Raw genomic sequence first — 25,918 nt, forward strand, 5'->3', positions numbered from 1 at the left:
AAATTAATGAATCTTTGTACACACCTATAATCTGGAAAACACCCCCTTCAACCCGGCTGTTCCGCCTTCTGGGGCCAAAGCAATATACACCTTCCATGTACTAATTTATGATTTTACCTGCAATTCCAGTCTTCCTAAAATGTATAAAACCAAGCTGTAACCCAGCTGCCTCAGGACCACTCACCCAAGACTTCTTGGATGTAGCTTCCCAGGCCATAGTCACACATAAATGATTCCAAATAAGTGTTCTTTAATTTAGCTCCATGCCCATAGCTCAGTGGTTAGGGTGCCGGCCACATAGACCAGCACTGGCAGGTTTGAACCCAGCCCAAGCCTGCTAAACAACAATGACAACTATAACAAAAAGATAACTGGGCATTGTGGCCGATGCCTGTAGTCCCAGCTACCTGGGAAGCTGAGGCAAGAGAATCGCTTATGCCCAAAAGCTTGAGGTTGCTATGAGCTGTGTTGCCATGGCACTCCACCAAGGGTGACATATGAGACTGTCTCAAAAAAAAAAAAAAATCATTTTACAGAGTTTGAGGGGATTTTTTTTTCACATTAACAAGACTTTTAATTCAAAATACTCTTTATATCAAGGAGTCATATTTTGGGGTGAAATTTCCTGCCTTCCTTCAAGCATATGGTTAGTAATGGAGAAAAAAGTGCATTCAGGTATATCCCAGTGCTGTATAACATGTTTCATTCCTGGTGTTTGTGCAAGTTTAAGAACTTGCAAAGAAGAAGTGGGTAATTCTTTCAGCTGCTGGAGGAAATTAAAGGGGAATAGTCACATAAATATGACAATCAAGTTTAGTTTTGTAGTCCAAATATGACTTTTGGGGGTGGAAATTTGTTTTTGTTTGTTCTGCTTTTTTTTTAAACTTTTTTTTTAAATTTCAGGTTAATGTGAGAGTACAAACCACTAGGTTACAATATTCAGATGTGACAGGTAGAGTCCCTCTTATAGTTGTGTCCAGTACCCAAAAGGTGTGCCCACATCCTTCCTTACATTGTGCCCAGTAAGTGGGAGCACACCAATCCCCCCTCCTCCTCTGTCCCCCACTCTCATTCCCCCCCTCCCAAATTGAATTGAATTGAGTTTTTCTTTTATGTAGACATGTGTTCAGTTGTCTACTGGCTTTGTATTAATATTGAGTATGTTGGATATTTGTTCTCCGTTTTTGTGATACTTTACTAAGAAGAATGTGTTTCAGTTCCATCCAGGTTAATACAAAAGGTTTGGGTGGACATTTGAAGAAGGGAGAGTAGCGAATGCAGAGGGGACAGCTGGTAGACAGACATGGGTATCTTGGGACCACACATGACTCGGGGATGGTAGAATGGAAAGCTCAGGGGAAAAGACAGTGGAAGATGAGTTTAGAAAGTCAGTTCCAATGGTTTGTATGAAATATCTGAGTTTTCCCTTTATGAAAGTTGGTGACATTAAGGTGGTGCCTGTGGCTCAATGGAGTAGGGCGCCAGCCCCATATGCTGGAGGTGGTGGTTTCAGACCCAGCCCCGGCCAAAAACTGCAAAAAAAAAGGAAAGTTGGTGACATAATTTGACTTGGATTTTTGGAAGATAACTAACTTTGTAGGATTTTAAGATATAAAATCAGATTAGAAAGCCTTTCAAATGTTTGTAAGAAAGAGAAAGAGCTCCACCCCCCACCACTTAAGAAGTAAAGGTTACTTAATGACCTACCTAGTTATCAGACAGTCATATTTTGCCCTGTCCTACCCTGGCTCAGGTCCAGAAAGCTGTCATGGCCCTGGGCTGCAGATAACACCAGGTGGAAGAGTGTGGAAGCCTCTGTTAGGTACCCCACTGTTTGCTGTCAGGATAAGAGGGTTATAAGAGGGCAACAAGGGAGGCTACTGCTTGAGACAAAGGGCGTGATGATGTGTTATTAGAACCAAGGGGGGGGGCGCCTGTGGCTCAAAGGGGTAGGGCGCCGGCCCCATATGCCGGAGGTGGTGGGTTCAAATCTAGCCCTGGCCAAAAACTGCAAAAATAAAAAATAATAATAATAATAAATTAAAATAAAAAGATTTCTTTAAAAAAAAAAAAAGAACCAAGGGGGTTTTATGATATGTAACTCAAATACGGTAACTTTGGGGAGGGGTATTCAAGTCTGTAAAGTTCTCACAAAGCAAGGCAGGCTTTGAGAACAATTTCCCCGACTTCCTGGAATTCTAAATCTTGGTGATAGGGGATAAAGAACAACCGTAACCAGCACAAGGGTGTTTGGCTCCCGGTTCAGTCACACGGGTACATGTCCAAGGATTACACTTAGGCCATGATAGTGAATCTGGAAAGGTGAAAGCATCCATTTAAGATACGTTTGGGAACCATATGAATGTTTCTACAGTATTGTTTGCTAATTTTTAAATAAAGTCATGATCAGTGTGAAAAAAATATATATGTTTGAGAAATAAAATTGAAATTACATGATTAAATTTTGGAAGTAGGGGATTAAGGCAAGAAAATCCCTGACCCAAATAGCTATTATTTGTGTGGCCATGCTGGACCCATGATTTAGCCAAGCAGGACAGAGTCTGGACTTTAGTAACCACAACTCTAACCCTGGGATGGCAAACTGCATCTATTTTTTGTGAATATAGGATCCCAGCCATTCTTATTAGCTCGCATATTATGTATGATTAATCTTACATTGTGGTGGTAGAGGGAAGCATACGCAACAGAAAACTTACGATAGCTTGCAATATTCAAAGCTTAAAGGTCTGACTATCCGTCAGAGAAAATTTGCCAACTCTTGACTTATCCCATGATCTGGGCTTCCTTTTTCAGCCTGTGGCCTGCACAAGCAAATGTCGAGTCTCTGGGTTCAGAGGAGGAAGGACCATTTCCACATTTATAAAGTAGGTGACCAAATGAATGGACGGGGACACAGGCTGCAGCAGAATGCAGGTGGAACTCAGAGTGGGCGTAAAGACGGTGATTTTTAAATACGTTGAGCTTAAAATGTCTGTGGAATCTGAACATAGAGCTATTCATTGAGAAGTTGGATATACAGCTTAAAGTTCATTAGGAAAGTCGTATTAGAAATACTCAATTGTAAACCAAAACTGTAGTAAAATCCCTGGCTTGTGGTTAAAACCACAGTGTGTATAATGTCATTTGAAAGAGCAAAGTGAAGCAAGAACAAAACAGCCCAAAGGGGAACATTCACATGACACGTGGAACTGAACCCAGCAAGGCAGGGATTTTAGGAGTTTGGTGAGCCATCAGAACTGGCCTATAGGAGAGAAGACATCAGGGGATTTCACAGAAGCATGGAATCATCATCAGGTCAAATGCGTCATTAGAAAATCAAAGTAAGATTTTCCCCCTTTAAAAGCAAAGTAAAACTAGGAAGCTGGTGAGGTGTATTAGTTTCTCTATGTACATAACATAGTAATTTAGGTCAGGGTCTAAAAGCAGTGTTCAAATTTTTGTGTGCTAAGGAAATAAAAAGGCCTAGAAAATGTCCTTTACTTCCTGAGGAGCGCTGCCTAAGGAGGAATTTGCATTTAAGAGTTGTCTCCTTTTTTTTTTTTTTGGCCGGGGCCAGGTTTGAACCAGCCACCTCTAGTATATGGGGACAGCACCCTACTCATTGAGCCACAGGCACTGCCCTTGTCTCCTTTTTTTTTTTTTTTTTGTAGAGACAGAGTCTCACTTTATGGCCCTCGGTAGAGTGCCGTGGCATCACACAGCTCACAGCAACCTCCAACTCCCGGGCTTAAGCGATTCTCTTGCCTCAGCCTCCCGAGTAGCTGGGACTACAGGCACCCGCCACAACGCCCGGCTATTTTTTGGTTGCAGTTCAGCCGGGGCGGGTTTGAACCTGCCACCCTCGGTATATGGAGCCGGTGCCTTACCGACTGAGCCACAGGCGCCGCCCCCTTGTCTCCTTTTTAAACAAGAAACTCTAGCAATTTACTGTCCCCTATTGCAAGAGGCAGAGATTGAAAGCAAAGGTGAGAGTTGAGTGATTTAGGCAGAACATCTTGGAGAAAGGGAAGATAGAGACTAAGAGCCCACAGGGCGTCTGTCTTTGCCTGGACAAGGAGATGTGGAGGGTGGAAGTCGTCTCTTTATGCGCCCAGCTGCTCAGCAAATGGGAGTGAAGATCAGGCTGTGTCAAGGCATAAAATTAATCATAGCAGGGAGCTAAACCTCAACAACACAAATCATATAGAGGGTGAATGAGACTCAGGGAAGTTTGAAAGCCATTTATTTGGACAGGCATGCTACAGGAGACTAAAGATCTCAGGACCCCTCTCTGCCACGTTCTTGTGCAGAGGGAAGGTCAAGCCTGGAGGCTGAGTCATATGACACCCTTCCAAACAGTAGTGTAATGAACATTCTGCATGAACCAGAGTCACAAGGAAAGGTTAAAAAGGCCTCAGGCCTCTGTGAGGACTTCCTTGCTGGCCTCACATAAATAAGGACATGCAAGTTGCAACCTTGAATACGCAGGCTAAATCTAGCTCTTAAAGTGTGTTCCGTTCTACAAGAATCAGATTGATGGGCGGCGCCTATGGTTCAGTGGGTAGGGCACCGGCCCCAAATAACGAGGGTGGCGGGTTCAAACCCGGCCCCGGCCAAACAGCAACAAAAAAAATAGCTGGGCATTGTTGGGGGGGGGTGCCTGTCATCCCAGCTACTCCGGAGGCTGAGGCAAGAGAATCGCCTAAGCCCAGGAGTTGGAGGTTGCTGTGAGCTGTGTGATGCCACGGCACTCTACCGAGGGCCATAAACTGAGACTGTCTCTACAAAAAAAAAAAAAAAAGAATCAGATTGACTACAGGTTTATTTTCCCAGGTGTAGAACAGAGACAGGACAAGGTCGATCCTTCCTCCACCCACCCAGAGACATTTGCATAATTCATTCTTCCTTAAATCCCTTTTTCTCTTCAAACATTCACCTTATTTTATGTGAATGTGGGTTTCCTAGGATGCAACAATCTACCTCACTGCCCATCCCTCCCCCCTGTTTCTTTCTGTACACCTTCTCCCCTTAAACACTGATCTCCCAAATCCTGCTTTGCAAAAAACAATCACATATGCATCTCAGGCTTATATTTCTCCCAGGCACATCCTCAAAAACTTAATAAACCTCCATTGATTGAGATTTTGCCTCGGTCACTTGTTTTGGGTTGTAAGTATAAACCTACAGGTGGACTTACTTGTTAGAGGTCCTCTTTCCCTCGGAACCTGAGTTCAAGCTCCTAATTAATTCTTAACTTGGGTACACCCGGCACCCTATCCCCCATCTCTGACTTTAATTGTCTCCTTGCTGTCTTTGACCTTGAATCAATTCAGGATGAATGAGTATGGTACTCCCTGTACTGACTTTTCACAGCAAATCAAATTATACCAAATATAATTTTTATATTTTTACTATGGATTCGGGGAACATGAACTTTGTTCACAGGGAGGAGATTGCACCTTCCCGTTTTCCCCCACCCAGCATCAGCATTTGGGGCCTGTCTGCTTTTACCCCAGAAGAAAAACAGTTCATAGGGATGGTGGTGTAGTTTCCTCCCGCAAAACTCAGCTGTGGTGCAGAAGAAGAAAACTGATAACTAAACGAATATAAGTTTGGGGATTTATAGTGTGGCAGAAGAGTAAGATCAGGAATAAAGGCAGAGAGAGGTATGGGGAGCCTAGCGGACTGTAAACAGCGACTGGTTTTATGAACAAAAAGGCGAATGCAGTTACAGAAATGATGGAGTTAATTCTATAACAGAAAATGAAGGCTTCTGTGTCACAGTAGTATTCAGAAGACCCCTGTAAAATGGGTTTTAAGAACAAAACTGTAACCATATTATAACATCTGCTTTTTCCTTTTTTGAGGCCTAGATAAGGAATCACATCCTGAGCACTAAATTAAACCTTCCTGGGTCTCTGCTTCCTGGCTTGCTTGGAAATTCTTTTCTTTTTTTCTTTTTTTTTTTTTTTTATTTTGTAGAGACAGAGTCTCACTCTACCGCCCTCGGGTAGAGTGCCGTGGCGTCACACGGCTCACAGCAACCTCTTAACTCTTGGGCTTACGCGATTCTCTTGCCTCAGCCTCCCGAGCAGCTGGGAATACAGGCGCCCGCCACAACGCCCGGCTATTTTTTGGTTGCAGTTTGGCTGGGGCTGGGTTTGAACCCGCCACTCTCGGCAAATGGGGCTGGCGCCCTACTCACTGAGCCACAGGCGCCGCCCGGAAATTCTTTTCTTTTGTTTGTTTTTTTGTTTGTTTGTTTGTTTAGAGACAGAGTCTCACTTTATCACCCTCTGTAGAGTGCTGTGGCAGTCACAGCTCACAGCAACCTCCAGCTCTTGGGCTTAAGAGATTCTCTTGCCTCAGCCTCCAGAGTAGCTGGGACTACAGGCGCCCACCACAACTCCCAGCTTTTTTTTGTTGCAGTTTGTCCAGGGCCGGTTTTGAACCGCCCACCCTGGGTATATGGGGCCAGCACCCTCCTCACTGAGCCACAGGCACCACCCTCCTGGCAATTCTTAAATGCCTCCTTTTGTGTCAAACCATGCCCACTCCGTTCTTTAACACCTACTTCATCTTTCCCTTTAGATGTCTAGAAGAATGCTTTCCTCCCTCCTTTTTTGAACCCTCTCCCTTTTAAAGATGTTCTAATATCTGGACATCTACATCAACTCACAGATATAAGAAAACCAGGAACTTTGAGATCCTCTGAGCTAGCAGTCCCCAGTCTAGCATATCAGCAACACTGGAGAACTTGTTAGAAATGCAAATTCTGGGCCCACTCAGACATACAGAATCTGCCACTCTGGGTGGGGCCCAGGGGTACTTGTGCTTTTTGCAAGCGTTCCAACTAACGTGATACATCCTGAAGTTCAAACCAGTGACCCAGAGACCAAACCTTGCAAGTAACTCAGAAGGGGAGAAAAGATTTCAAAGATGTTCTACAATCCACTTAAAACATACTCTGGGGCCAGATAGTTCAGCTCAAGCCTGTAATCCCAGCATTTTGGGAGGCTGAGGTGGAAAGATCTCTTGAGGCTTACAGTTCCAGACCCAACTGGGCAATACAGCAAGATCCCATCTCTACAATAATAATTTTCTTTTAATTACCTGGGTATGGCTGTGTGAGGCCATGACACTTGGGAAAACAAGCTTGGAATCAACATTGTCAGTGTGAAATTAAATAGACTTTAGCTTTAGGAACTTGAGTTAGACTGCAGACCTAAAGCTATGATTGACATGCCCTTGTGCATAGAGGCCTGCAAAGAATTTCCTTACGAGTGATCTATGAGAACAGTCCTCCCCCACTAAGCCTGAGACCTTTTAGCTTTTCTTGAGGGTCTGGCTAATGCATAATCTTAGGGACAGCTGTTCATTTGGAAGCAGGTAAGGGGGTGGTGCATGACTCAGCATACAAGCTTTGACCTTACTTTTTGCAAGAGAAGTCTGAGAAGTGGTCCTGAGATTTTCATTGTCCTTTGCAGAGGACATTCAAAAGTCATGAGGCTTATAAAACGAAAGTATCCTGATTCTCACCCTTCCTCACTCCATCCAGCAGATGACTCCTGCATGTACTGTCCTCTTCCCAACATTCATGTAGCACTTTCACTGTGTCCATCATTACTAACTAGCTATCATTCTCTTCCTCCAAATGTACATTTCCATGATTATTAATGGGTTTCAGAAATATTTTTTTATGTAAAAATTTTCATTAATCATTGCCATGGTGGCTCACACCTGTAATGGCAGCACTTTGTGAGGCCAAGGCAAGAGGACGGCTTGAGGCCAGGAGTTCAAAGCCAGCCTGGGCAACACAGTCAGATCCCATCTCTAAAACAAGCAAAAATTAAGAATTAAAAAAAAAAAATAGTTGCCACGGTGCAAAAAGTACTTTCAGTAGGGATGCATTTTTGTAATGACATTAAAAGACATTCAGTTATAGGTCAAAGAAAGACTATTTCCTGCAAACAAAAGATAAGGTAGACAGACCGTGTATGCAGCGTAGAAAGTGGGGCATCAAAGCATCATTCCAGACAAAATATTAACTATTAATATGTTTCAGAATATCTTATACTAAAGATCTTAGCACGGTGGTTTTGCTAGCACACTTCATTATCCTGAAAAGCAAAATTAAAAGGAATATCTTTATTGATCAAGCAAATGATTGTCACATAATTTGGTGTAGTCACAACAAACCTCCCTAAGAACAGCATCATGTGAGGGGCTTTATGCTTTTTCAAGCTCACAGGACTGGGGAGGTCATGAAAATTAGTGAAATGGCCTGGCTGTAAGATAAGAGGAAGATGGGCACCCCAGCCAAACCCCAAGTCCACACCGTACCTGTAGCAGTCTGCATGGGTCTGGTTAGGCCAGAGCAACAGAGAAGCCAACAGCTGGGTCAGACAGCAAAATGTCCTTGCTGTCTTATAGGGAGCCGCCCCCACACAACCTGTGAGTGTCCCCAGTGTGTGGCGGTGATGAGGGAATCAAGAAAATAAAGACAGGGTGGTGCCTGTGGCTCAGTCGGTAAGGCGCCAGCCCCATGTACCGAGGGTGGCGGGTTCAAACCTGGCCCCGGCAGGGCCAGGTTTGGCCAAACTGCAACCAAAAAATAGCCGGTCGTTGTGGCGGGCGCCTGTAGTCCCAGCTACTCGGGAGGCTGAGGCAAGAGAATCGCTTCAGCCCAGGAGTTGGAGGTTGCTGTGAGCTGTGTGAGGCCACCGCACTCTACTGAGGGCCATAAAGTGAGACTCTGTCTCTACAAAAAAAAAAAAGAAAGAAAAGAAAATAAAGACAGGTTGCACCTGTGGCTCAAAGGAATAGAGAGCAGGCCCCATATACCAGAGGTGGTGGGTGCAAACCCGGCCCTGGCCAAAAATTGCAACAAAAGTAAATAAAATAAAATAAAGACAATAGAAATAGAGTAGAATTTACAGAATGGGCCAGTGGGGCCTGCGCTCTTTATGCGAGAGACAGCAAACTCCAGAGGCACTAGGTTTTTAAACTTCTCTTGATCAGCCAATGGGTGTTTGCAGCAGCAACAGCATACATCGCCCTTGCGGTTTCTCATGGCCTAATCCTCCATGACCCACCCAATTACCCTTTAGCGATTTTCATTACTTTTACTTCTTAAAGTACTTATCAATCTCTAGCCAGATTACAGACAACAAAGGAAAAGGGAACATGGACTTTGGAGCTGGAGGCCACCCAGTTAATCCTCTGCGTTCCTGCAGGACAGTTGAGTCGACACCCTGCTCATCTCAGGAGCCGGAGAGAAAAAACGCTGAATCCTCTTACTTCACACTCCCAAGAACTAGTCTTTCTTGCTCAATGAGTCAGCTGCACGTACTGTCTTAGGCAATCTTAAAATGGCTCCCCAAGCCCATTCAGGCCTCAGCCAGGCCCTTACGGACCTTTTTTCTGAAGCCCTCCCTGACTTCAGCCAGGCCTTTTCCTGAAGTCCTGAAGCTTTCATGCCAATCTGTCTCGTGAAGCCCCCAGCAGAGTGAGTTTTTGTGGAGTCTCATGTCCTCTCTCATTATCTGAATACCTGATCCTGATCACAAAATTTTTTGTACAATCTTTTCCTTATTTTATCCGTAACCCTAACTTAACCTAATGTTCACCCACAGTTTCTCACGCCACCCATCACAGACCAGGGAGCTCTGCTCTTTGTCAGTAGAGCAGCCACTATCTGGAACAGTCAGTTATGGGACCATTATAAGGCACAGAAAAAAGAAAAAGCATAGCTTCTTTTGCTTAGACCAAGCAGTATATTTTTTTCTTAATTTAAGAGATGTTAGTAGGTATGGTAGTCGTTAAGACTGTTCTCAGATATTCTGTAGCTTCCCCAATTTGTGCACAAAGCCTGGTTGCAAACACTTGCCCACTTGCAGTTAGATGTAACCGTGGGATTTCCTTGGCCAATAAAATGTGAATAGATGAAAGTCTTTTCTTAGGCTCTGGACATTGAATTTGTGTGGATGTGTGTGTGTGTTGGAAATACCCCTTCCTACCAGAGTAGTCAAATGAACTAATATTTCATTCATGCTCCTGAGTTTTAAATCATGCTTAGAAGGTACTTCCCATCCTAACATCATTTCTTTTAAAGTGTTTCAAGTTTTACTGTTAATTCCTAAACCTTTAATCCTTTTGCGTTTGTATGTACATGTTACAAATCAGAGCATATTATCTGATTATTTCTATTTTGAAATACAGAAAGTTAAATCCTGGAGAGGTAGATGACTTTCCTGAGGTTACACATCTGGTTAGTAACTAGGGCAAAGCTCTTCTGATGCCAAGTTCAGTCTGTTCTTCAAACCTCCACAGAGAATGGTGGGGCTGAGAGGATGAGGGTGGAGGCAATGGAAAACAAAGTGGAAATAACTTCAAATGTTTTTCTTTCCTTTATTCCCCAAATCAGAAGAGCCAGACGGAAGTGAGATAAACGGAAAAATAGCATCTTTGCGATAAAAACAAATTTTCTGGTTTTTAATTTTTTTTTTTTTTTTTGGATACTTATGCCATGGAATACTAAAACTTCTTGTTTTATTTTTAATCTTTGTTCTTGACTTTTATCAATACAACATTCAAAGTGTATTTTTCAAAAAGTTGAAAAAGAATCATACAGGGGCAGGGCCTGTGGCTCAAATGAGTAGGGCGCCGGCCCCATATGTAGGAGGTGGCGGGTTCAAACCCAGCCCCGGCCAAAAAGAAAAGACAAGAAAGAAATAGCTGGGCGTTGTGGTGGGCGCCTGTAGTCCCAGCTACTTGGGAGGCTGGGGCAAGAGACTCGCTTGAGCCCAGGAGTTGGAGGTTGCTGTGAGCTACGATGCCATGGCACTCTACCCAGGGCAACAGCTTGAGGCTCTGTCTCAGAAAAGAAAAAAGAATCATACAAGTGTAGAATGTGTGTCAGAAATATATTTAGCTCATTAATGATAAAATCATTAATCAAATAGCAGTGCATAAACTGAGTGTTTACAGAGTTTTGAGAAAAAAATGTTGGAATAAAATTGCTGGGTTAAATATACAATCAGCTAATGTCCTATAAGGCAGTCCAATCTTTAGTAATGGAGTTATATTTTCCACTCAGCAGAAATAATTTTCAGCTTCTCTGTATAAAAATATACAAATTAACATCTAACTTCAGATATTAGGCTGTAATCAGTAGAAAGGAGGGGATAGACTATAGGGGCAGCCCCTAGAAGATTAAACAATCCTAAACAAGGCGATGTTCTAACAGTCTCATTTTATAACATAATGAATATGCTGAATTAATTTGTATTTTGAGTTGTCCTTTTGAAAAGATGCATAGCCCTCGTTTTGCTTTTGGATAACTTTCCATAACTCATTTATAATCTAAAGGAGAATATTTTTTATTTATTTATTTTTTTATTGTTGGGGATTCATTGAGGGTACAATAAGCCAGGTTACACTGATTGCAATTGTTAGGTAAAGTCCCTCTTGCAATCATGTCTTGCCCCCCTAAAGTGTGACACACACCAAGGCCCCACCCCCCTCCCTCTGTCCCTCTTTCTGCTTTTCCTCCCCCATAACCTTAATTGTCATTAATTGTCCTCATATCAAAATTGAGTACATAGGATTCATGCTTCTCCATTCTTGTGATACTTTACTAAGAATAATGTCTTCCACTTCCATCCAGGTTAATACGAAGGATGTAAAGTCTCCATTTTTTTTAATGGCTGAATAGTATTCCATGATATACATATACCACAGCTTATTAATCCATTCCTGGGTTGGTAAGCATTTAGGCTGTTTCCACATTTTGGCGATTGTAAATTGAGCTGCAATAAACAGTCTAGTGCAAATGTCCTTATGATAAAAGGATTTTTTTCCTTCTGGGTAGATGACCAGTAATGGGATTGCCGGATCAAATGGGAGGTCTAGCTTGAGTGCTTTGAGGTTTCTCCATACTTCCTTCCAGAAAGGTTGTACTAGTTTGCAGTCCCACCAGCAGTGTAAAAGTGTTCCCTTCTCTCCACATCCACGCCAGCATCTGCAGTTTTGAGATTTTGTGATGTGGGCCATTCTCACTGGGGTTAGATGATATCTCAGGGTTGTTTTGATTTGCATTTCTCTAATATATAGAGATGATGAGCATTTTTTCATATATGTTTGTTAGCCATTCGTCTGTCATCTTTAGAGAAGGTTCTATTCATGTCTCTTGCCCATTGATATATGGGATTGTTGGCTTTTTTCATGTGGATTAATTTGAGTTCTCTATAGATCCTAGTTATCAAGCTTTTGTCTGATTGAAAATATGCAAATATCCTTTGCCATTGTGTAGGTTGTCTCTTTGCTTTGGTTGTTGTCTCCTTAGGTGTACGGAAGCTTTTCAGTTTAATGAAGTCCCATTTGTTTATTTTTGTTGTTGTTGAAGGAGAATATTTTTTTTTTTTTTGTAGAGACAGAGTCTCACTTTACTGCCCTCGGTAGAGTGCCGTGGTGTCACATGGCTCACAGCAACCTCCAGCTCTTGGGCTTACGTGATTCTCTTGCCTCAGCCTCCCGAGCAGCTGGGACTACAGGCACCCGCCACAATGGCCCGGCTATTTTTTTGTTGCATTTGGGCCGGGGCTGGTTTTGAACCTGCCACCCTCGGTATATGGGGCCGGCGCCCTACTCACTGAGCCACAGGCGCCGCCCGAAGGAGAATATTTTTTTAAAAAATGTATTTCATAGATAGTACAAGCTCTTCATTAGATTAACACTTGGTTAGGTCAACGATGACTTTTGGCTAAGAGAATAATACAGCAAAATTTAAAAAAACAAAAACTTATACAAAAGTAAACCAGGTAAATATCAGCAGGAAAGTTGGGCGACAATATTAATACAAGGAAAAAATAGAATTTAAACTATCAGAGAGATTAGAATTTAAAGTAGCGGCTTTAAAGGAAATTAAAGGTTTAAATTGCAATGGAAAGAGACTGGTCTGACATTGTAGGAAAGTATTGTGAAAGGGAAAGAGACAAGACACTCCCTTCAGGGGAATAACGGGTACATGTCCTTCCAGGAAACTCTTAGGATTTCAATAAAGCATTTGATTTTGTTCTACAGAGCAGTTGGAGAGTTTGCTTGTTTTTCCTTTTAAAGCACTCTGACTGCTATTCAGAGAATGTTTGATAGCTGGACAAGAGGTAGTGAGGAAGCAGGAGGAGGTACATAGTCCAGGGGTTAAGGGGTAGTTGGCTGAACAAGGGTGGGAAGGAGAAAGGGACTCAGCTAGGAGACACGTTTCAGAGATAGGGCTGAATCCAGGCGTTATCAAACAGGCCATTTTCATTTGTGAACGGTAAAGATTATCCTGAAGATTAAATAAGAAAAAGTGTAATCAGAATTAGCACCGGGCCCCGTTTAAAGTGAGCACTTTCTGTGCAGGTATTACTATTACCCTATTATATATTATAAAGAGGCTGTGACAGGAAATTAGAGAAACTCAATTCCTAATGAAGTATAAAATATGGAAATATGGTATGAATGGATTTTGCAAATACATTTGAAGATTTCAATTAAATCTCCATTTGGGAAACTGTGAAAAGTCCAATTGTTGTGTAGAAGTAGGAAACCCAGGGCGGCGCCTGTGGCTCAAAGGAGTAGGGCGCCGGCCCCGTATGCCGAAGGTGGCCATTCAAACCCAGCCCTGGCCAAGAACTGCAAAAAAAGAAGTACGAAACCCAAACAGATAGCAAGCACGGAGGAAATGCAAAATGTAGTTTATTCATTTATTTTTTCTCTGTCTTTTGTTTATTATTGTTTGGGATTCACTGAGGGTACAAAGAATTAGGTTACACTGATTGCATTTGTTAGATAAAGTCCCTCATACTTGTGTCTGGCCCCCAAGACGTGTGCCATATACCGTGACCCCCAACTCCTCCCCTCCTCTCCTTTCCCCACGCCCGCATTCCCTATCCCACCCCTCGTATTAGCTCATCTGCTGCCTTCATATTAGAATTCAGTACATTGGATTCTTGCTTCTCCATTCTTATGATGCTTTACTAAGAAGAATGTGTTCCACCTCCATCCGGGTTAATACAAAAGATGTAAAGTCTCGGGCAGCGCCTGTGGCTCAGTCGGTAAGGCGCCGACCCCATATACTGAGGGTGGCGGGTTCAAACCCAGCCCCGGCCAAATTGCAACCAAAAAATAGCCGGGCGTTGTGGCGGGCGCCTGTAGTCCCAGCTACTCGGGAGGCTGAGGCAAGAGAATCGCTTAAGCCCAGGAGTTGGAGGTTGCTGTGAGCTGTGTGAGGCCACGGCACTCTACCGAGGGCCATAAAGTGAGACTCTGTCTCTACAAAAAAAAAAAAGATGTAAAGTCTCTATCTTGGAGCTGGAACATATTCTTCTTAGCAAAGTATCTCAGGAGTGGAAGAAAAAGTATCCAATGTACTCAGCTCTACTATGAAGCTAAATTATAGCTTTCACATGAAGACTATAACCCAACTATAGCACAAGACTATGGGGAAAGGGCCAAGGAAGGGGAAGGGAGGGGGGAGGTTTTGGTGGAGGGAGGGTGATGGGTGGGGCCACACCTACAGTGCATCTTAGAATGGGTACAGGTGAAACTTACTAAATGCAGAATACAAATGTCTACATACAGTAACTAAGAAAATGCCATGAAGGCTACGTTGAACAGTTTGATGAGAATATTTCAGATTGTATATGAAACCCGCACATTGTACCCCTGATTGCAGTAATGTACACAGCTATGATTTAACAATAAAAATAAATAAATTTAAAAAATTAAAAAAAAAGAAGCTCCCTACCCTTTATTCCAAGGGAATAACATGACTTTTATTTTTCTTTTATTTTGAATAAAGCATTCTTTGGCAAAAAAAAAAAAAAAAAAAAAAAGTCTCTATCTTTTTTTGGCTGAATAATATTTCATGGTGTATATATACCACAACTTGTTAATCCATTCCTGGGTTATTGGGCATTTAGGTTATTTCCACATTTTGGTGATTGTAAATTGAGCTGGGATAAACAGTCTAGTGTAAATGTCCTTATGATACAAAGATTTTTTTTTTCTTCTGGGTAGAGTAATGGGATTGCAGGATCAAATGGGAGGTCTAGGGTGAGTTCTTTGAGGATTCTCCATACTTCCTTCCAAAAAGGTGGTATTAGTTTTCAGTCCCCCCAGCAGTGTACAAGTGTCCAACGCCAGCATCTGCAGCTTTGAGACTTTGTGATGTGGGCCATTCTCACTGGAGTTAGGTGATATCTCAGGGTGGTTTTAATTGTCATTTTTCTGCTGATTAGGGACAATGAGCATTTTTGCACGTTTGTTAGCCATTCGTCTGTCTTCTTTAGAGAAGGTTCTATTCATGTCTCTTGCCCAGTGATATATGGGATTACTGGGTCTTTTTGTTGATTAATTTGAGTTCTCAGTAGATTCTAGTTATCAAGCTTTTGTCCAATTCGTTAAAACTAAAACAACTCTAGTCCACAGAGCTATGGCTTAATATGAGACCTGTGATATGTTCCACACCACAGAAAAAGCAGAGAAGGCATCTGATACATTTTACGAAGAAAACACAACCTCCAAATAAATCCTTAAAATAACAACCCTAACCAAGGCCACTACATACCACTCACATTTATGGCTACCAGAGGGTGATTTCATAAGTAAAATATCATCAAACCAAATTCCACGGTATATGAAAACATCAATCAAACATGAGCATTACTATGGGTGCATTTTATTTTATTTTTTTTTTTTATTTTTTTTTTTTTAGAGACAGAGTCTCACTTTATGGCCCTCGGTAGAGGGCTGTGGCCTCACACAGCTCACAGCAACCTCCAACTCCTGGGCTTAAGCGATTCTCTTGCCTCAGCCTCCCGAGTAGCTGGGACTACAGGTGCCCACCACAACACCCGGCTATTTACTATGGGTGCATTTTAATAATTAGAAAGTTATTATTCTACATGAAACCAGGGAAATCTGGAAGTCTAGGAAAGTGTTTTTTGTTTTTTTGTTTTGAGACAGAGTCTCACATTGTCACCCTTGGTAGAGTGCTGTAGCATCACAGCTCACAGCAACCTCAAATTCCTGGCTTAAGCGATTCTCTTGCTTCAGCCTCCCTAGTAGCTGGGACTACAGGTACCTGCGACAATGCCTGGCTATTTGTTATTGTTCTTGTTGTTGTTTTGCAGGCCCAGGCTGGGTTCGAACCCGCCAGCCCCAATGTATGTGGCTGGCACCCTAACCACCGAGCTATGTGCGCCGAGCCTAGAAAAGTGTATTTTGACAAGTGCCTGCATTGGAGCACATGATAAAGTGGCAATGAAGACTTGCCAAAATTCCTTCTGAGGAGGGTGGGATTTGCCTGGGGTAGGATTACGTTTCTTTTTTATTTTCTTTGTATTTTTTCTCTTTGAGGGGAAGGCGAGTAGATTTGATAGCTGTGGATGGCAGCTCTCAGCAGAGAATGGACAGCTTTCTCTGCCCCTTCCCTGCACCTTGTGTGAGAGCTAAGTCATTCCTCTTAAAAAAGCACTGGGCAAATATTAAAGTCTATAGTTCTTAACTGGCACCAAATTATCAGTCCATCTAGGACAGTGTTTTCAACCTTTATATCTCATGGCACACTTGAACCTTTGTTTAACCTTCCACGGCGCACTTAAATTATGTTGATCAAAGAAAAGAGTAAAAAACATATCCTTACTGTGCTCTGAACTTCTTTCAAAAATAATTTAATTAATAATCATTAAAAATTTTCATAGCACACCTAAGATCCTCTCATGGCACTGACCTGGGGTGACTAAATATTTTGTTCTGGCTTCAGTCTCTCTGCTATGTGCAGAACCATGTACCTCCGGAGCTCACATGTTCGCACCCTAACCATTCTGCCTTAGCCTGCGAATGCTTTTGGAGGTAGCACCTTCAAAGACATGAGTAACTTAAACTGAGGCCTTTAGGGTGAAACCTAACTCAGTCTAACTGGTGTCCTCATAAGAATAGGGAATTTGAGTACATGAGACTGCCTGGCATTGGTATAGAGAGGCGGGGCCGCGTGAGGGCACCGTGGGAAGGCAGCCGCCCTCTCTGAGGCCAGGAGAGAGGCTTCAGAAGAAACCAAGATCTTGTACACCTTGATCTTGAACTTCTAGCCTCCAGAACTATGAGAAAATAAATTTCTGCTGCTCAGTCCACTCTTCCTGTGGTTTTGATGGCAGCCCCAGGAAAGTACTACCCTTCTGAAGTTATCTTCACAACCTTAAAGGTAAGAGTTGAGCAGTCGTCTTGGGCCCTGGTGAAGACCAGAAACAGGACTTGATACGATCAATAACATTATGTTATTAGGATTGATTAATTTCTTGCAAAAGTTTTTGTTACGTTATCAAGTTTAAAAAGCAAAATATGAGTTTGAATAAATAATAGGATCGGAAGTTTATAACTTTACAAACACACACACCCACACGCACAAATAGGCATTCAGATAAACACACACTCTTAAATAAATATCTCCAAACACTAAAGCATTTTGATTCTGTGGTAGGGCTAAGAGTAATTAGTTTCATACTTTTCTTAATGTTTAAACTTTTATTTAATATCCTTTTACTAACTTGATAATAAAATACTCACATTTAAAACATTTTTTCCTGAAAATGTCATGGCTAGTGATAAGCCATCATACTTTAGTGGTCTTTCAATTTACAGCACTCATAGCAAGAATTCTACTCCTAGGCCAAGAAGCCAATGCAGTTTTTCAAGTTTTAAAGAATAATAATAAAATAAAATAACTGCCCATGTGCAGCGGCTCACACCTGCAATTTCAGCCGTTGGGAAGTAGAGGCAGGAGGATCACTTGAGCCCAGGGGCTGGAGGTTGCAGTGAGCTTTGATGATGCCACTGTACTCCAGCTCTGGACTTCAGAATGAGACCCTGTCTCAAAAATACTATTACTAGTAATAATAATAATAATTAACCAGTAAAAATTAATGGAAAGTAAAATTTCAAACAGTGGGTTATCAATGTATGGTACTCATTAACCTGAGATGATAGGCAAGTACAAGATTTTTATTAATAATGGAGCCATGAGATGATCCTAAAAGAAGCCCAGATATTAATCATGTTTTTCAAAATCAAATTAAGGCATATGGCTTGATAAATACTGGCCCCTTGCCTTCCAAGCACGGAGGCCAGTCCAACTGGAGATAATTGTGATATAAAATGGAATAAAATATCATATTTCAAATTAATCATGATTGGACCATCTGGGTTGTGCAGTCTGACCTAACTCATCATGTTATCAATAAAACTCCGGGCTGGGGCTGACCTCAAATTATAAGGGGCTGAGGTCATAGCAATACCTAATTGTATTGCTCCTTACTTAGATAATCTCATTCAAACCTGAAAGCATGCTTGTAAAGTATTATCCTCTCATGAACAAAATAAAGTTCAAAAATATTAAATATAACTTATTTGTTTTAAAACTGGCAAGACGCTTTGCTAGGAATCTAACTCAGATCAGTTTACCTATTCTAGAACTTGCCTACTCCATCGGTCAGAACTCATGCATTGACTACCTACAGTTTCTTACCTAGTGTAATGCAGAGATTCGTCTGGAAGGAAAATCTCATGAATTCCAGAGAGTAATTTCCCAAGGACCCACAGATCTCAGTTGGGAAAAGTGAAGAAAGAAACTTAAGTCTTTTTTTTTTTTTCTCTTTCAGTTTTTGGCCGGGGCCGGGCTTGAACCCACTACCTCCGGCATATGGGGTCAGTGCCCAACCCTTTGAGCCACAGGCACTGCCCCTGCCCCTTAAGTCTTTTTTTATCCTTCCACTGCCACTCATCACTACAACATAAATTTTTTTTTTTTTTTTTTTTTTTGTAGAGACAGAGTCTCACTTTATGGCCCTCGGTAGAGTGCCGTGACCTCACACAGCTCACAGCAACCTCCAACTCCTGGGCTTAGACGATTCTCCTGCCTCAGCCTCCCGAGTAGCTGGGACTACAGGCACCCACCACAACGACCGGCTATTTTTTGGTTGCAGTTTGGCCGGGGCTGGGTTTGAACCCGCCAACCTCGGCATATGGGGCCGGCACCCTACTCACTGAGCCACAGGCGCCGCCCAAAATTTTTGTTTTTATACTTCATCAGAGACTAAAATCGAAATGTTAACTTTTATGCACATTTATGAATATATCTTTGCTTCTCCCCTCCTCCACCTGAATATACCACAATCCCCCACTTCAGAAACATGGTTCTAGTCCATCCTTTCAAATTTATGCAGAAGAAAATGTCCTTTCCCATGTAACTAGGGTCACATCATTACTTAAAAACAAAGCTAAAAGGGCAGCACCTGTGGCTGGGTAGGGTGCTGACCCCATATACCAAAGGTGGTGGGTTCAAACCCGGCCCCGGCCAAACTGCAACAAAAAAATAGCTGGGCATTATGGCAGGTGCCTATAGTCCCAGCTACTTGGGAGGCGGAGGCAAGAGAATTGCCTAAGCCCAAGAGCTGGAGGTTTCTGTGAGCTGTGATGCCATGGTACTCTAATGAGGATGACAAAGTGAGACTTTGTCTCTAAAAAAAAAAAAAAAGCAAAGCTAAAAGAACTGAAATTAGACCTCCCATTTGATCCTGCAATCCCATTACTGGGCATCTACCCAGAAGGAAAAAAATCCTTTTATCATAAGGACATTTACTCTAGACTGTTTATCACAGCTCAATTTACAATCACCAAAATGTGGAAAGAGCCTAAATGCCCACCAACCCAGGAATGGATTAACAAGGTGTGGTATATGTACACCATGGAATACTATTCAGCCATTTAAAAAATGGAGTCTTTACACCTTCTGTATTAACATGGATGGAGGTGGAACACATTCTTCTTAGTAAAGCATCATTAGAATGGAGAAGCAAGAATCCAATGTACTAAATTCTAATATGAAGGCAGCAGATGAGCTAATAAGGGGGGGTAGGGGGATGAGGAAGTGGAGAGAGGGAAGGAGGAAGGGGGTTGGGGGTTACAGTGTGTGGCACATGTCTTGGGGTCGGGTCCAAGGGTAAGAGGGACTTTATCTAACAAATGCAATCAGTGTAATCTAATTCTTTGTACCCTCAATGAATCCCAAACTATTTATTTATTTTTGCAGTTTTTTGGCTGGGGCCATGTTTGAACCCAACACCTCTGGTATATGGGGCCGACGCCCTACTCCTTTGAGCCACAGGTGCCGCCTGAATCCCAAACAATTCGAATTAAAAAAGCAAAGCTGCAGCTGGAGCTCAGATGGGCTAACGCAGGTGCCTGCCCTTGCCTGTGTGCTGTCTTCATGTTTTGGCTTTCCTCTGACCTCAAAGCTACAATTTTACAGCGTACAACGTGTGTGTTTTCTTCAGGAGAACCAGGTCGCACTGGTGAACACGACCTAACATCATGGCTGCAAATGCCCTCAATGGTACTTAACTGTGTCCCCCGTTTTCTTGACTGTTTTGTGCTCTCCCTTCTCAGCTGTCATCGGCCTCCTCCCTCTGATGCCTGCAGTGTCAGGTTTGGGGATTTCAGGACATGAGAATGCTTTCAGTTACTATTGCTAAGGTCCCTGCTCCCTCCCCACCGAACCTCCCATCTTTTCTCCTCACTTCCTGTAGCAGGTTGAACGGCATCTCTCTGAATCTCTCTCTCTCTCTCTCACACACACACACACACACACAAATCTGCTCGGAAACTGTGAATGTGACCTTCTTTGGAATAAAAGGGTCTTTCTTGATGAGATCATGCTGAATCGGGGCAGGCCCTAAAGCCAAACACAAGTGTCCTATTAAGAGAAAACGCAGACGGAGGTGGGCGTGTGGGGGAAAGACACACAGGCCATGTGAAGGGGCAGGCAGAGCTTTGTTGCCACAAAACCAAGACATACCTGGAGCCCCAGGAGACGGAAAGGCGAGTAAGGGTCCTTCCCTGTGCCTTGAAGGGAAGCTGGCCCTGCAGAGAGACCTGGCTGTTTGCAGTCCTTTTCTTCTGCCCCAGTGGTACATTTAAAATTTCACTTTGCCTTTATCATTATACTTAAACTACTCCCAGTCCCTTCCCGGTGCTTTTAGTCCCACAGCCATTGCCTTAAGCTCAGCCCTTTCTCTCTCAGCCAGGCCAGGCAGTGGTCTCTTCCCTGCCCCTCCACTCAGCCTGCCTTCCAAGCACGGAGGCCAGTCCAGCTGGAGATTCTGAACGAGCTGTTGCAGTGGAGCTCCAGCATCAGGACTTTTAAAACATTCCTCAAGTAACCTTGGAGCACAGCCTGTGAACCACCACCACTTCACATTCTGCACTGTTCATGTGCCGGAGGCATCAAGTCTTTCCCAGAATCGTTAAATCTCAGTTCCAGAGTCTGCCATCTGGGATCCCTGCTCCTGCTGTGACCTCTTTTCCTGCCAAGGTAATTTCCTTGTGACCTTTATGTCTAAAGAGAAATGATCCCTCCCCCTCATAGCACACACACACATACATGCCCATGAGATGTGATCTGACAAAAGATTTTTTTTTTTTTTGTAGAGACAGAGTCTCACTTTACCGCCTTCAGTAGAGTGCCATGATGTCAAAGGACTCACAGCAACCTCCAGCTCTTGGGCTTCAGCGATTCTCCTGCCTCAGCCTCCCGAGCAGCTGGGACTACAGACGCCCGCCACAGCACCCGGCTATTTTTTGGTTGCAGTTCAGCCGGGGCTGGGTTTGAACCTGCCACCCTCGGTATATGGGGCTGGCGCCCTACTCACTGAGCCACAGGCGCCACCCCGACAAAAGATTTTATGGTATATTTATAAAGGCGAGTCTGTATTTTATGGTGTATTTATAAAGGCGAGTCTGTGAGGCACAAATTTTCTATGCTGAAACCCTGGAAGGAGGAAAGGTTTGAGCATTTATAAAATCATGGGATAACATAATTGAAACCAAGTCAGACGCTTCCCCAAAATCAGATTTTTTTTTTTATTATTCACTAGCTTGACTACATTTTTTTTTTAGCAACGTTTTCCAGCAACTTTTTATAGAATAGAAACCAAAAAAAGCCTCTCTTTTGAAAGAGATTCTAGAGAACCTCTCTGAGGCCAGCTGACCTGCAGGAAGGAAGCCCGCCAGCCACACTGTCATCAATGAGGGTGACGCCTGGCTGGGCACATGGGCAGAGGCACTGACCCAGATTTCACAATCCCCGGTTACAACACCACTGCCCGGTGATGACCGTGCCTGGTCTCTCCTCATGCGTGCAGCCCTTCCCCACCTCTTCCCAGAAAGGAAGGTGGGTCATATTTTCACCAAATCAAAGACAATGAAAACTGAAACAGCACGCTGCGTTTTGAGGGTTCTGGGGAATACGACTCTATCAGAGTAGAGCTACTTTGTCAGGGAATGGAAATTTCTTCTAAGGGGTCAGAAGGTCTCAGGAGCTTGATGCTACACTGTTTCTCACCTAGTTCCTATATTTACAAAAAAGGGAACAGCGAAGAGAGGAACTGCGCGAGTTGGCCCTGTCTGATGTGTGCCGACTGTGCGGTACTAGTTTTCCCAGGGCAGTGTGCATATTTAATCCCTTTTTTTTTTTTTCTTCAGTTTTTGGCTGGGGCCAGGTTCGAACCCACCACCTCCGGTATATGGGGCCGGCGCCCTACTCCTTTGAGCCACAGGCACCACCTGCATATTTAATCCTAATGAAAGCGTGACAGGCTAAGCCAGAATGGAGGTCTGTCTGTTTGTTTGCCTGAGACACCGTCTCCTTCTACCCCCCAAGCTAGAGGGAAGACATGTCGTCACAGCTCACAGCAACCTTAAACTCTAGAGCTCAAGAGATCTTTCTGCCTCAGCCTGCCCAGAGCTGGGACTACAGGCACATGCCACCAGGCCTGGCTAATTTTTCCATTTTTTGGTAGAGACAGGTCTTGCTCTTACTCAGGCTGATCTTGAACTCCAGAACTCAAGTCCTGAGGCCTTGGTCTTCCAAAATGCTAGATTACAGGTGTCAAGAATGGAGTTTCTGCCTTAGTGCCTATAGCTCAGCAGTTAGGGCACCGGCCACGTACACTGAGGCCAGCAGGTTCAAACAACAATGTCAACTACAACCAAAAAATAGCCTGGCAGTGTGGTGGGCGCCTGTAGTCCCAGCTACTTGGGAGGCTGAGGCAAGAGAATCACTTGAGCCCAAGAGTTCAAGGTTGCTGTGAGCTGTGACGCCACAGCACTCTACTGAGGGTGACATAGCAAGACTCTGTCTCTAAAAACAAAGAATGGAGTTTCTAACAAGTCTGGACTGGAACTCGGGGGCCTCTTTTTAGGCTTCACACTGCCTTTATCAAGGTGCTTTCCTGTTGGTTGTGCACTGCAGCCTCGTGGAGTTGGCCCCAGATCTCCATCCAACAAATGTGAAAACTGGGGGCCAGACATTGGTGGTTCACTCCAAACCACAGGAACCAATACATGCAAATTAGGGTGACTGACTCATTTTGGTTTTCTCAGGACTTTCCAAGTTTAGCACTGAAAGTCTCACATCTCAGGACCCCATTCAGTAGCTGGCCAGTGGAGACACTTGGTCCTCGGTGTCAGAGCACACAGTTGGGTCCTCTGGACCACAGCCCTGCTCTGCACAGAGCCCGTCATCTCCGCTTCCCACGCCCAAGTTCCTTGCAGATTTGTGACTTGGCTCAATCCTGACAGCTCTCTGCAGAGAATTTTGAAAGCAGCAAATAGTTCTCCTCATCATTTATATCTTTCCAATAACACTTAGAAATAAATAAGCATCAGGGTGGGCTGAATGCTCATTGAATTCTAGATCATTCTTTATTCACTGTTAAGTGGAAAAGTAGACTGTATGGGGAAGGCAAGGAGTTTATTCTAATGTCATTGCAATGTCTGCACCATCAGTTCCCGAGGTTGTGAACTCTGTGGTCTTGGCTCTTACTTAGGGTATAATAGAAAAAGACGTCCAGGGTCTTTAAGTAGGAGCCCTACTTTTGCCACTAATAATGACTTCGGACAAGTGGGTTCCTCTAGACTTTAGCTACCCCAAATATAAAAGGAGGGAATTAAGACTAGATGGTTTGCAGATTCTAGGCCTTGGACTACATTCAGGGAAAAAAACCGTCGATAAAGCCTAGCTTATGAAACAGATTTGAATTACAGGTTAAGCCCTAATTAAGAATCAACAAAGAGGTATTGTTTGTTATCGAGTTCCTTCTTCTACTCAGAAATTCTTCCCAGCACCCGGAAAGCACCCAAGATCCCCCTGTCCTCTTGTTTTGCTTTGACAGCAAATGGAGATAACTAATTTACACCAAAATATTAGGTAGTGACTCAGAGCAGTTTATAAGTAAGCTGTCTTGGAGAAATTTGCATGACAACATATATCCCAAGCAAAGGATAGGATTTGTAACACAGAAGTTCTAGCTGTGTCTGTCGGAGGACCTTTTCTTGCTAACACCTCACATTATGCAGGAGAACACACCTTGAAAGCCCCAGGGTCCATATTTGTGTACATAATTTATCTTTAAGTTCATTCTTTTTCTTGATACCTACACATTTGCGTACAATTTTCCTGGTCTAAGTGAAAATCCAACAGAAGAAACTGGCACAAAGCCGTTCCATTTATATCCTCTGCTGTTGCTGGAGATTATAACCCTATGTCCTATCAGCATCTTTCTCCTGTTGATGGGTTGGTGTTCATATTGTATCTCCCCTAATAACCACATACATTTACCAAAAAAAGAAAGAAAAACAACCAACCAACATCTCAAGAAACTTATTTCTGACCTGGTCCGCGCCTCTATGCTTACCAGAGGGTTTGGAAGAAGAAAGCCGTACTCTTCTGAGATGTGGAACCTTCCTAAGGACAACGGCAGCTCTGTCTTCGTGCTCTGTCTTTGGGGCTCCATTATTTTGTTTGAAGTGTCTGCACTGAAGCCGCCACAGTATAGACAGCCGAATGCATCCAAGACCCAGGTTCAGAAACTTCAAAACTGGATCTTCTGGTCGCAGTTGGCTGTGCAGTGTGTCAGCAAGAGGGGAGAACTTTGCCCTGAGGTTGAATTCCAGACTGCCATGAGCTTTCTCTGAGACAAGGCTGAGCAAACAGTTCAAGACTGCTGATGAAGACAGATTGGCAAAGTAAACTGATTCTCACACACACAAGCCCCCATAAAAAAACTCTCCTTGTCACACCCACACCTATAATAGGAGAAGATTGGTTTTAAACCCACAGAGGAATTTCTTCCACTTTGGAACAGGAGATTGAACTAGATAGACATACCTGATCATGTATCCTGGTAGGAATCTGGTCCGTGGTGACCCAGCTGGGCCACAGATGTCCCAAGGGAGTGAACTATTAAAACTAGAAGTTACATTCTGGCAGTTGTGTCAGCGATGGTGGGTGAGGAGGCTGGGAAGAGGACTCGGAGGGCTTACCGGAAGCTCTGAGGGGTTTTGTATGCCGTTTGAACAAAATAGTCTACAATGACTATTGTTTGTATTTAAGAAATAATATTTAATATTTTTTGAAATCTTTGATCATATTAAAGTAAAATATATATTTTTAAGTTTAATAAATGAGATAACAGATACTGACAGACTTGAAAACACCTGGACATATGATTACATTCAACTCTGTACTCTTATCAAACAACTTTTCAGAACCCACCATGAAAAGGGGTGACTTTACTTAGGAAGTAGGATACCCCCGGTGTTTACAGATCAGTGAGCAGAGTCACACGCATGGGAATAGCCTGTCCAGTGTGCCGCTACTATTCATTGGCAGAGAGAGGACTTGAGCTAATGTTTCTCAATTTTCAGGCCATTACCCTGTTTACCAGATCAGGCTGCTTTTAGTCTGTTCAAGGTGCCATCACGGTTAGAATTCCAGTCTGTACAGAGCCCGGTACGATGTCCACCGTTCACAGGTCTG

At 43.3% G+C, this 25,918-nt stretch overlaps 1 protein-coding gene across 8 annotated transcripts in view; it reads right to left on the reverse strand.

Annotated features, from left to right (window-relative positions):
- IDO2 (indoleamine 2,3-dioxygenase 2) overlaps window positions 1-25,519 on the reverse strand; it is a 53,843-nt gene extending 28,324 nt beyond the window's left edge. For 3 of the 8 annotated variants that reach the window (XM_053578651.1, XM_053578650.1, XM_053578652.1), the window contains exon 1: window positions 24,795-25,389. In XM_053578651.1, the coding sequence (XP_053434626.1) occupies window positions 24,795-24,893 (99 nt within the window). In that variant the 5' untranslated portion in view covers window positions 24,894-25,389. Of the gene's footprint in view, window positions 1-24,794 lie in introns of all 8 variants that reach the window. The other 5 variants (XM_053578646.1, XM_053578647.1, XM_053578648.1 and 2 more) reach the window with 5 other exon arrangements.
- Window positions 25,520-25,918: the final 399 nt, after the last annotated feature.

Source organism: Nycticebus coucang, chromosome 24 (assembly GCF_027406575.1).
Source record: "Nycticebus coucang isolate mNycCou1 chromosome 24, mNycCou1.pri, whole genome shotgun sequence".
NCBI lineage: Eukaryota > Metazoa > Chordata > Mammalia > Primates > Lorisidae > Nycticebus > Nycticebus coucang.